Here is a 13500-nt window from a genome sequence, read left to right as displayed (position 1 = left end):
AGGCTCCATTACTAAGAGGTTTATACTGGATGTCGGACAAGTTTATCCACTCTCCCCAGTCTGGTTTTTGCCCGGACTCCAAACCACCTACCTATTGACTGGACATGGCTCATTTAGAAAGAGGCTATATGACTTTGGAATCTCATCTACTCTGCGGTGCTCCTGTGGACAGGGAGGAGTCCTGGGAACTCCTGGTCTATGACTGTGATCACTACGACGACTTCAGATGTCAATATACACCAAGATTCACTCGCTTCTTCAAAACCAGGAGGCTGTTGTTCTGCAAGAGGAAGAGACTTACAAAGCCTTCACACCTTTTGCGCAAAATCTATTCACAAGACAACGGACCTTCCCCTTCCCTTGAGTGGAGGTATCCCAAAAGTTCATAAATCCACGAATAGGACAATATCAATCATGAGACAACAGCCATCCCTCAATGGCCCAGAGTAATGGAAACACAACTAAGACTATGACTCAACTTGGTCAGAGACACCACAGAAGACCAGAAGAACTTCATCTTGCCTTGTTGGGCATCAGGACTAAAGGACATCCAAGGTGGCCATATGACTCATTATACACTGTTTCTCTCGTGAATGATGTTTTCTTTCCCCTCCTGTAGGGAGAGGGGGGGAAAGCCCTTCCCTCTGGTGGGGCACGGGCCTGTTCCACTACAATCGTGGGGCCATCCTCTCTATCGGCCCCTTACTTCCTTTTCTTCCCTCCAGTCTTTAGTCTTCCCACATGCTTTACTGTTGAGTTTCACAGCATTTTCAGCCATATGTAAACAAATTTAACTACATCAAAATTTCTTTCCCAGCCCATTTAGGCATATAGAAAATATTATTTCGGCGTATAGCATTAGCATTACTAGAGGCATATGATGCAAGAAAGCAAGATTATGCAGCATCAGCCAAAAAAAAAAAAAAAAACTTCCACTTCACCCCTCCGTTCGTTCGAAATACCTGTCCAGCTGAACCTTAAATTTATTTAGGCTATCAACTTCCACAACAAGGAATGAAAGTCTGTTCCATCAACCAACTACCCGCTGGCTAAAGGCAAATTTCCGAACATCTATCCTACTTCTGTCTTTCCTCAATTTGAATTTATTCCCTCTAAGGTGATTATTCTGAGCAAGAGGAAGAATCCCATCAGCATTGAGCATGCTCAAACCATTCAAGGCTTTATACACCTCCATCAGATCACCTCGCCAGTGCATAGTCTCCAGACACTGTAATTTGCAAAACTTAAGCCTTTCTTCATAAGAGCAACCCTTTGTTCCATTCACTAATCTTGTTGCCCTTCTCTGTACGCGTTCCAGCAGCTCTACATCCTTCTTGAAATGAGGCCTCCAGACCTGTATACAGTGTGGCCTGACCTCAAGGTGTGGCCTGACCATTGCCTTATACAAGGGAATAATCACCTCCTTATCCCTGCTAGAAAAATTCCTGTATATTATTGACAAGCCACCATGAGCTACTCTTGCAGCCCATCTGCAATGCGCAGAGAACTTCATATCTGCCTGCACAATTACCCCCAGGTCCTTTTCATTCTCTACCACTCTTAGTGTAGTACCACAGAGTTGCTACGTTGCTCTGGGGTTGCTGTTTCCCATATGTAGTACTTTACATTTGTCAATGTTAAATTTCATTTGCCACCTCTCAGCCCATCTGCTCAACTTTTCCAGATCCTGTTGCAGCAGCATAGCGTCAGTAGTGTCCTTAACAACCCTGCCAGCCTTTGTATCGTCTGAAAACTTGGACATTAAGCTTGATATACCATCATCAATATTATTTATAAATAAAGAAAACAATAATGGACCCAACACTGAACCCTGAGGGACTCCACTAATAACATTAGTCCATGATGAGCAGTGTCCATTGATTACCACTATCTGTCTTCTCCCCCTCAATCACCCCCTTTATCCATAGCAGAAATTTGCCTCCAATGCCACACTGCTCCAATTTGTGTAGCAGTCTTCATGTGCAACAGTATCAAAAGCCTTTCTAAGATCCAAGTATATAATATCAAAGTTATTCCCTGCATCCAGTTCTTTTGTGACTGCATCATAGTATCCAATCAAATTGGTCAGGCAAGACTTCCCCTTAACAAAACCGTGCTGTGTCTGAACTATAACTGAAGTCTTGTCTAGATGATCCTGCAGTGCTTTTTTAACCAGTGCCTCCATTAATTTTCCTGGAATAGAAGTTAAACTCACAGGTCTATAATTACTTGTCAGCCTTTGATCCTCCTTTTTGAATTGGGGTCACATTTGCACATCTCCAGTCTATGGTTACCTCCCCTGAGTCCAAGGAAGCTTTCATAATTATGGCTAAGGGTTTGCTTACTTCCTTTGCTGCCTCCTTTAATATAACTGGATAGATCCCATCTACCCCAGGTGCCTTTCTTGTGTTTATCTTCAACAATTTCTCCTCCACTTTACTCTCAGTTATTACAAGGTTATCTAGCTTACTTCCAGAGTTGAATACACCTCTGGCATTCCCCTCGCTGAATAACTCCTCATGTGTGAATGTCGATGCAAAATATTCATTTAGTTTGTAGCTACCTGAGCAGGATCATCAACTGTTGAACCATCGATATCAAGTGGACCAATCTGATTCATCCCCTTCCTTCTAGAGTTTACATAAGTAAAGAACTCTTTGCTGTTTTTCTTTGCATCCCTTCCCAAAGATTTCTTGTAATCTGCCTTCGCCTGCCTAACCTCCTTTGTAACTTGGTTACAGATCAACTTGTATCTATCATAGGCTTCTGTGTCATGTGTTAATTTGTATGTATCCCATGCATTTTTCTTCTCTGCCATATGTCCCATTAGTTCATCTGACATCCAATTAAGCCTAAAACTTGAACAATATTTTTTAATTGGTATGTAAAGCCTAGTAGCTTCCAAGATAAGTTCTTTGAATGCTTCTAATTTTGAATGTGCTGTTGGTAACATCATCATTTGGTCCCACTGTATAGAATTTAAATACTGTCTCAGACCATTGTAGTCGCCTTTACGAAAGCAATAACCCTTCCCTTTACCCCTGATGGTAGTTACCTCTTTGAGTAAATCCCACTTCAGCACACTGTGATCACTGCCACCTAGTGGTTCCTTTATCTGCAGATTCTTAATGCATGAAGAATCACTTCTGATAATCAAATCAAGAGTATTACTCCCTCTAGTTGCCTCCCGAACATGCTGATGTAGAAAACAATCATCCAATAAATCCACAAAAGCCTTGCTAGTGTGTGTGAGTGACCAACCCACAAATTCCAGTCAATATCTGGGAAATTAAAATCCTCCATTATAAGACTCTCTATAGCCCCTCACAAGCTTCTTCTAAATTATTGTAACAAACGCTAATACTAAAAGCGAGCGCTTTTTTTTTTTTTTTTTTTTTAGGTTCTAGCCACTGAAATCTTATGAAAGTAGGCAGGACCTGCCCGAATACTATATAGGTAACACCTGGCCGGCCTCCCCATTGCGAGGTATGGTAACATCCGGTCCGATTAGGGGCCCGGCAGCTAACAGGTCGGATGGACAACAGGCACAACATGCTACACACCACATGACCCATATACTTTTAAATCTCTGGTTTGTCAGATACAGTGTACATACACGGAGATGGGAGAAATCCCAGGAGCGTTAGACCCAAATATACGTATACATCATTGCTGACCAGGTACACCCTTTCATGGTGGTCTTACCCTCTGGTGGTGCCATCTTTTGGCAGGATGATGTGCCATGCCACAATGCCCGGATTGTTCGAGACTGGTTTGCGGAACATGAGGAAGACTTCCAGGTATTGCCCTGGCCTCCAAATTCCTCAGACTTCAATCACATCGAGCATCTGTGGTTTGTGTTGGAATAGCAACTCCAATCTGCGGCATCTCAACCACGGACCTTACGGGAGTTAGAGGATCTTCTGGTTACGTGTTGGTACCAGATACCACAAGACATTTAGAAATCTTGTAGTGTTCATGCCTCACCGGATACGAGCTGTTTTGGCTGCATGTGGAGGGTCAAAATCATATTAGGTAGGTGGTCATAATGTTTTGGCTCATCGGTGTATTATATTAGGAGTGAGTTAGAAATTTTGATAAAGGAAGAAGATAGTGGGCATGGTTTAATTCAACTACCTTTGCTTTTCATAGACATTAAATGCCTAAGTGCTTTCAGAGGTAATGTCTCCGCAATCTTTGGTGTTTGTTCCTTTCTGATAGCGTGATGGGCGTGGTTTATTTATTGTTCTTTCGTTGCATTGGTCAATATATGAGGCAAGGATGGGATGGGGAAATGTTTCTGTCTATTGTTTCTACTTTCTAAGTGACAGTTATTGATTTGCTTCCTTGTAGAAGTTGGTTATTATTGATCCTCAGTGCTTTTGTGAGCTATGAGATTGAAATAAAAATAGTTTATATTTTATTATTTAATTCTTTGTAGTTATTCAACCCATCATCAGTCATGTCAAGTGCTGAAAAGAAAGTGTCCACAGTATCTGGATGAATACCTAGCTTATGGTAATATTACACTTCTTATGTGTAATAGTTTTTTTCAAATGGGGCTATGAGACTATCAAGAAATTTAGATTAACAATAGTGAAACAATAGTGAAATAACCTTATAATACCGTGATAAATCTGACTAAAAAGGTATCAGGATATCAAATATTTTAAAAATTTAAAACAGAATATCGAGCAACGCGGCACTGTTATTTCCTTATTTAAGAAGAACACACAATCAAATGACGACGGAATGATTGCGTCTTATAAAATTGTAGAAATCATTGCACAAACTGGTAGTGCTCATACAGCTGCTGAGTGTTGTATGACCTGCAATAAAGACTATAATTTCAAGTGATGCATCAAAATCCTTCCAGTGTTTTAAAAGCATTGCCATTGAGCAGTGATTCAATTCTAAAACAAATCGATGAGATGTCGGTTAACATTTAAGAGCAGCCAATTGATGCTCTAAAAACGAGAAAATTTTCTATTCAAATTTATGAATCCACAGTTACTGACAATAAGGCCCTTCTAATGGCGTACGTTTGATGATGCTTGTAAATTACAAGAAGAGATGTTGTTTGTAAAATCTATAGAAACTGACTGTACTGGAGCATCCCTTTTTGCTGCTGTAAAAACATGGTTTGATGAAAAACAAGTACCATTGGAAAATTTGGTATCTTGTGCCACTGATGGTGTTACCACCATGGTTGGAAGGCATAAAGGTTTTATAGCCTATCTAAAGGAGGTATGCCCCGACGTTCTTGCAATACACTGCATTGTGCACTGACATCATCTGGTTGCAAAAAAATATTAGTCCAGTTCTTTGTCAATCTCTCAGTATAGTTATTAAAACCATCAATAAAAGTGGCACCTCCGTAGCCAGGTGGGAAGGGGCAGCAGTGCGTAGCACACGCTTCTTGATTAGACCTGGTTTCGAGCCCGTCACCACCAAATATGGAGGATGCGGAAAGGTCAGGGAATGACCACCGCATATCCTCAAGCAATGTGGCCTTAGTTGCTAATGCTCCTAAAAACCAAATAACAAACAAACAAACAAACATCAATAAAATAAAGTCACATAGCAAATATGGTCGTCTTTTCAGAAAATTTTGTGTCGATAATGAAGAACAGTATATGAGGGTTCTTTTCCATACAGAAGTCAGATGGCTTTCTAAAGGAAACTGTCTAACAAGATTTGTAAACTTTTTGATATGCTAATTAGTTTTTTAGAAAGCGAAGGAGATTCAGATTTGATTTTTGGGTTTTTCGAAAACTTAACGAAGTATCACTTCAATCAGTTTCAAGGGAAACAATAGTGAAATAACCTTATAATACCGTGATAAATCTGACTAAAAAATGAATAGCAAATGCTTAGAAAACGGTACTCACCTTGTATAAATCTGCAATAAAATATTTTTTGGTAGATGGTGGTTAAATTTAGGTTGGAAGAAGCATTAAAAAGAACTAAGGCGGGAAATGGGGTGAAAATATTTTAAACAGATTTTAAAATGAGCGCAAGGAAGTAGAAATGCAGATCTCCAATCCTTGATTGTCATAAAGAGGTTAAAAAACGTAAATGAAAAAAGAGAGAAGACCGGTGGTGCCAATAGTCGTTACGAAGGACTTTTGTGAGTAAACCGTCATCAGTTGGCAAATGGAAGAAAAGTGAGCGCGTGTTGTATTTAAAATTATCTAAACTCCCATGGTCTGAACTCGGTCCCATGGTCATCCGCCGATGGTCTGAACTGGAAACAGTATACACGCTGAACCACGTGAATAAGTACCGTGAGCCTGTTATATAAGGAAGTGTTGCAGGAAGTTTTGTTACTGCTGAGGAAGGAAGCCGATGTTTCCGAAAGCTCCAGGTTTCTTATCGTTTTTATCGCTTTTAATCCGTTTTATTTTAGTGTATTTTATTGCAAGGATTTTATTACAGTTTTAATGTTTCCACAATGTACATAATTTAATTTATTATAATATCAGTTTTTGTAAATACATAGTGTACTAATTTTATTTTTTTTAATTTGTAAATTTTCAGTTGCAGTAAAATACTTATTCTTATGGTTGGTGTATGAGTTTATTTATTGCTAAGATACAACTGATAGTTCTTGGTTCCAAACAAGAATTATGGCTTCCTGAAGTTCACGGAGAGTCTTTAGTTTCTTTATGGCAACTGCAGATTCCACATGATACCAACAGTTCTCTAGGATTCAGGTCCGGACTGTTTCCTGGCCAGCTACGAGTTGTAATGGACCGTTCTTCCAACTATTTTTTCACCTGTAGCAAATGTAAACACATTACTGTTGAACCTGTAATGCAGAAATGAAGCTAAAATAACTACAGAAGTGCCTACTTACACTTTTTGCCCAATGACAAGGAGCAGAGTCGTTTTGAAAGATACAGTTACTTGGCAGGTTGAAATGGGCTCTAATGGTTGGCAGCAATTTGCCTTCCAATATAGCCAGGTATCCATTGGCATTTACGGAACCTTTTATAAACTGCGGATGATATAAAATGCATCCCCATATCATTTGGCTGGTAGGGAATTTCACTGTACACACCATACAGTCTGCATAGTATTCTTCACCACGTCTACAACGAATTGTTTGTCTCCCATCAGAGCCATACAGGTTGAATTTCTTCTCATCCAAGAAATTAACTGATTTTCACTGCTTGGTGGTCCATTTGACATGCTCCTTACACCAAATTAATTGGGCTGTTTTCATTTTTTGTGTGAGGAGGGCCTTCTTAGGACGATAGGCTACAAGTCCATTTTTGAAGAGGCGTCTTCTGACTGTTACTGTGCATTTGCTGCCACTCCTGTATGTTCTTCCCATTCTCTTTTCAGCTCAGATGAAGAAGCTTTACGGTTTTTAAGGCATAAGTGCTTCAGAACGCAGTCCTGTTTTGGCGTAGAAACTTGTTACATATCATTTCATATCAGCAGAACCAGTATTCTTGAGTTTGGAAATAAATCTACTCACTGTCGATTGATTACAAGACACTCCATAAGCAATATGAAGGGAAGAACATCCTTCCTCACGTAAAGCCACAATAGCACTCTTTCTTCTTGGCGTCAACTGCACGTAACTCGCCATCCTGACACAAGCAAGGAATGACTGCAACTCTTCCAGAGCATGCTTATATAGCTGAAAGTAACAGCTGATGCATTATTACGTCATCACCTGCACGTGTAAATCTTATCTGATGCAATCTATAAGAAATATTGCCATATATGTACATAATTCGGACGACAATTACAATTTTAAGTGGTGATGCACTTTCTTTGAACACCAGTGTGTGTGTGTGTGTGTGTGTGTGTATTTTTTTTTATTTATTTATTTTTTTGCTTACTTTGTAACTTATTTCGATTGTTTGAACTATTTTCCTTTAACACTGGTGCATTAAAGTCTGTTGAACACTTGGTTTGCAGAAATTGTACTATGATGTTCCAGTCATATTAAAATTAATCAATATTTCATTTATCTTAGCAATCAGAAATAATGGACATTCATACATTTTCTGAATTTTTATGATAAATTTGTGAAGACTGACGAGTTTGTTATCGAGATTGGCTTCTGTCTGCCTGATCTTCTGTTTCAAAAAACTAGAAATTTTTTGTTTATAAAGAAAATACACCAGCTAGCTTTTGCCTTGAAATCCTTACTCTTTTCAAGTTTTCATTTGACCCACTTTTGTGGAAATAAGCAGACCTCATTTTTTGTGATAATGTTGCCATTCTGCTGGGTTTCAATCTCATTGCAGTACATGGTTCTTCAACTCAGGCCAGTAATTTATTCCTACTCTTATTTAATTTTTAATTAATAATTTTAATTAATAATTTATTTGCAACATCTTCATAACGCAATTTTTTTATTCCCTTTTCTTTTCTTTTCTTGTAGCAGCACATATATTCGATTTTTTGGCAAATTCCATGTCTCTGTGCGTGAAACCTTATTTTGTTTCATCTTCTTTATAGTAGAAGCTATGATGATGATGGCAGTTAGAAATAACATCCACTATCAATATTACAACAAAATGCACTTTTGAAGTGCATTTTGTTGTTGTTTAACACTATTCTGAAAATGGCATTATATGCTCAAAGCCACCTGTATACACATATTGCATGAATAAAAGTGATGTCACCTTTGTCTAGATTTTGGTTTCATGATTTTAGTGACTTATGTGACCTATGTAAAAGAGTGCTGTCTAAGCATACCACATTTCTTTACAGTTTAGTGTTCAAATAATAACATCACAATGCAAACTTCTAAAAGGAAGGGCAGAAATAATTAAATTAAAAAGTAAATTTTATTATAATACATCACTGTGTGAGATATAAAATATGATTGCAAAAATAAAGGGGTTGACTTATATGGCAAATATATGATGAATTTTCAAGGCAGAAAATAAAGCGTACTTATAAGTTGCATATACAGTACATTGACACTGAGTCAACTTATATGTCAGAGTATATGGTATATATTTTTTTCTCTTCATGCATAAAGTAATTTGGTGAATAAACTGCTTATAGCTCTCACTTAGAATCTCAATTTTATATTTATTGAATGTTTTACTAATGCTGATGCACTTATTGTGCACTATGCATTGCATTTTATTTCCAATTTGATGTTTTTGAATAATTTTATTATCATTATTAGTATTGCAATGGAGGGGATTTGGCAGACTATCTTCATGGTGAGTAAACAGTCATAGTATTACATATTTATAGTTTTAGATAATAACATGTTGAATTATGGCCATTTATATTAAGGAACAAAAATTCTTTTCAGGGTAATTTTCTTGCTTAATATAAATGGAAAGTTATAATTTTTTGAAATTTTAAAATATTGAGTTCTGTTACAATTAATTGAGTTAATTTGTTCTAAAGATTCCTTGTTTCACTGCTTTCATCATTTAATACTTGCTTTTTAAAGTAATCGTTTTTTTTTTTTTTTTTTTTTTTTAAGGCCTGCCATAGCTGAGTGGTCAACTAAAAGAGTGCATAAGTTTTTTGACTGAATTATAGTCAAAAATCTTATGCACATACTTTAACTGACTGTATAGTCATCCTTCAGTATAAACAGAAAATTTATTTTCACATGTCAATTTTTCCTTTACAAATGTTATCTGTTCTTTTTTCATTTCTTGAATAATTAAAAATTTCCTCTTTGAAATAATGGTAACTTGGCTTTTTGCTGTGGGTTTAAATCCTTTTGTGGATTGAGGAAATTTCTTAAAGACCATTTCATTTATGGCTCTAGTTAGCTGATCTCAGGTGGAAGCCAAGTGCAGCTCTCCCAAACAGTAAATAAATACACTTCTCAACAAAACTGTATCTGTCCTCAACATGGTACACAAACATGTTTACTGGAGCATATACACAGGGTGAGTCAAAATATGCTGTATAAATGGTTATAAATGACCACTGTTCTTATAGAACTAATATTATTAATGGAGTCTCCCAGGTGTTTCAGCATTTACTAACTATATTGATGAAGGAATATCAAGTTAAAAGTTAAAGTTTGCCGATGATAAGAAAAAAGTCTGCAGGGGTGGTTAACGGAAGTTATCAGAGTGTATTATCGTAAGAACAAATTAGACATATGGACTGAAAAGTGCCAATTGACATTCAACACTGATAAATGTAGTGCTTAATTTGGGTTTTTTTTTTTTTTTTTTTTTTATGAAAACCCCAAACACGAGAGGTATTAGAACCTTTAGTACTTAATACCGTGCATGGGTTGGAGGTTGAGAAGATGAAAGAAGATATTTGTTGACATTAGACTTGAACATCTGTAGACTGTAATTTTTAGGAAATATGTATGAAGGAAGATTTTTCCAGAAAACGGCAGTTGAATTAATAAACAAGGAAGATGAAATGTTGGTTCTGTGAGTATGAAGTTGGGCAGTAAATGGATGTTGGCTGGTGGCAGCACATGTTTGGACTGTTTTGAAAGAGAGAAGGGGAGTTAGCATAGGAGCAGAAGAATCCTTTTTGCGAGATATAAGACAGGACTGAGTTTTAGAAGGATTGAAATCAACTAAGTTGTCTTTGCCCCACTGGAGAATTACCTGGAAATCGGCATTTAAGGAATTGGTATGGATATTCGAGAAGTTGAAGCTGATTGACCAGGGCAAGGTTACTCAAACTGGAAAGTGGAATGCAATGTGCTATCATCGGCAAAACTATGGATAGGATTTCCGGTCAATGGAAGAAGGTCATAAATATACAAGAGGAAAATAGTGGGGGGGGGGGGAAAGAACTGAACCTTGGGGACACCAGCATTAGAGGAGAAGTTAGAAGACAGAGAGCCATCTACCATCACCCTCAGTGAGCGATCAGAGAGAAAACTGGATAACCAATTACTAAAAAAAAAAAAAAAACAGTTGGCAAACCATAAGTGGAAACTTGTTTAGAAGACCTTTATGCCAAACACGATTGAAGGCCTTTGAGATGTCAAGAGCAATTGCTTGTGTTTCACCGAACTTTTCCATTGAATTTGTCCATAAATGGGTAACGTAAGCCAGAATATCACCAGTGGACTGACACTGACGGAATCCGTACTGGCGATCAGATGGAAGTTTCTAGGTAGTTTAAGAGTTGGCGGTTAATTGATTTCACCATTACTTTAAAAAGGTTAGAAGGAATTGCAATGGGACGATAATTGGATGGGAGGGATTTGTCACCCTTTTTAGGAACTGGCTGGATATGAGCAAATTTCCAATCAGAAGGAAAAACACCTTTGGAATAAAAAAGGCGGCAAAGAACGGTAGTAAGTTCAGGAGCACAGATTTTGAGAACAAGTGGAGAAATACCATCAGGTCCTGGAGCTTTCTGAGCATCAAGATTTGTCCAAATCCTTCTGACATCCTTTTGATGGAAGACCATAGGAGGCATTGAATGGAGCGTGTTGGGAATGTTGGGAGTTGTTTTACCAAGATCATTAATATATGAGTTGGAAGGAAAATGGCATGCTAGCAGGTAGGCTCTACCCTTGGATGAAGTGACAGTCGACCCATCTGGTTTTGACAGAGGTGGGAGCAGAAATGGGCAAAAGTTGCGACCAATAGCTTTGACAAGAGACCAGAATGCTCGGCTACCATTAGGGCAAGAAGCAAGTTTTCTATCGTTAGCTAGCCTGTTCAAAATCGAGTTTGGATTGATTAATAACTGCTTTACAGTTGTTGTGAGCTTGGGTGTAGGCAGAAAATGAAACTGAAGAATTGGAAACAAGCCAATTATGATATGCAACATTCTTCTCTTGAACAGCCTTAGCACACATTTATAGGAAAACCAAAGTTTAGATAAAGGACGAAATTTTAAGGTGGAGTGTGGAAAAAGGATCCCATTTCTACAAGAATAATTTCACTGACACGATCTGAGCAAACGTTGACATCAGAAGTTTTGAAACAGTAATCTGACCAAGGAAAAGAGGCGCCTCCGTAGCCAGGTGGGAAGGAGCAGCAGTGCGTAGCACACGCTTCTTGATTAGACCGGGGTTCGAGCCCGTCACCACCAAATACGGAGGGTGCGGAAAGGTTATGGAATGACCACCGCATATTCCCGGAGCAATATGGCCTTAGTTGCTAATGCTCCTAAAAACCAAATAACAAACAAACAAACAACCAAGGAAAAGAAGAAAAGAACTTAATACTATATCTTTGTAAAATTAACTTTAGTACCTCCCATGCTGTAAATATCTACCAATTTCCTCATCACAAAGTCAATGTCATTTCTGATCCTGAGAATTATCACTTGGTTGTCGGCCAGTAATAGTGATGAATGACACCGCCCCCAATCTCCATTCCCATAGCTCCACATGAAGTGGTCCAATGCACTGCTACTGCATCCAGGTAGATCTTAAATAGAGTCGGTGACATCTTGCATCCTTGTCTCAGGCCTTTGGATATCACAAAGTCATGTGATACCAGTCCGCCACACTTAATAACTACTCTGCAACTTTTATACGCTCTCTTAATCGAATCGATGAACAATTTGCTCACATTCATCCTCCACATTGATCCCCAGAGTCTGCTAACGGAAACTGAATATTAGGTATTTTGAAGGTCCACAAAGACAAAATGTGTTCCTTGCCTTTTGGCAATTCTTTTTTTGTAAGATCTGCCTTAAAGTGAAAATATCAATTCACGATTTTCTAGCAGTAAATCCATCAACTTCTTCTAACATACAGAAATCAGTACTCTTCTCTAACCCTGTAGTTATAATTTTACTCAGTAACCTCCTAATTGCCCGTCACATACTTTGAAGGCCATACTTCCTTTGCTCCTTTCTTAATATAATTGGATAGATGTAATCAAGACCATGTGTCTTTTTTTTTATGTTTTTCTTCAATAATTGCTCTTCCACTTTCCTCTCAGTTATTACAAAATTTATTTAGATCTGTGATTGAATTTGATAAATTACTGCTCTCCCAACCCAAATGCAAAACACCTATTCAGTTTGTTTGCAGTCCGAGCAGAATCTTCAACTTTAGACCACGATTAAACAAGGAAGATGAAAAGTTGGTTCTGTGAGTTTGAAGTTGGACAGTAAATGGATGTTGGCTGGCAGCGGCACATGTTTGGACTGTTTTGAAAGAGAGAGCGGGAATTATAGAAGCCAATTCAGATTCAGAAGAACAGTGCCCATGGAAGTAGATGTAGAAAAGGCATGCAGCAGAAACAGTATGTCTATGAGACAGCGAGTGGAGAGACACTGTTAGAGAGGAGTCATTAATTAACCTAATTGCCCTTTTCTGAATGGAATCAAGAAGCCCAAGAGAGGTTTTGGGGACGCCGCCCCAGATGTGGGAACAATATTCCATGGTAGGGTGGATTTGCGATTTGTACAGCTGTTTGGAAGAAAAGTAATGCCGAGAGCAAAAGAGAAAACCAAGTTTTTTAGATATAGAGGAAGCAATATTTTTGTAATGTGCTTGTGCCAAGAGAGAATAGAAGTCAGGGTAATCCCCAAAAGAGATGTATCATCTTGTCT

The 13500-nt window shown here is 38.1% G+C and overlaps 1 protein-coding gene across 1 annotated transcript in view; it reads left to right on the top strand.

The window, feature by feature from the left end:
• LOC150076546 (serine/threonine-protein kinase unc-51-like) overlaps positions 1 to 13500 on the top strand; it is a 462846-nt gene that overhangs the window by 85593 nt on the left and 363753 nt on the right. The window contains exon 5 of the mRNA XM_090387194.1: positions 9164 to 9200. Within this exon, the coding sequence (XP_090243320.1) occupies positions 9164 to 9200 (37 nt within the window). The remainder of the gene's footprint in view (positions 1 to 9163; positions 9201 to 13500) is intronic.

Source organism: Mastigoproctus giganteus, chromosome 13, assembly GCF_048544385.1.
Source record: "Mastigoproctus giganteus isolate SK-2022 chromosome 13, ASM4854438v1, whole genome shotgun sequence".
In the NCBI taxonomy this organism is placed as follows: domain Eukaryota; kingdom Metazoa; phylum Arthropoda; class Arachnida; order Uropygi; family Thelyphonidae; genus Mastigoproctus; species Mastigoproctus giganteus.
The sequence above is the reverse complement of the archived record's forward strand: the minus strand, read 5'-3'. Positions and strand labels throughout refer to the sequence as shown.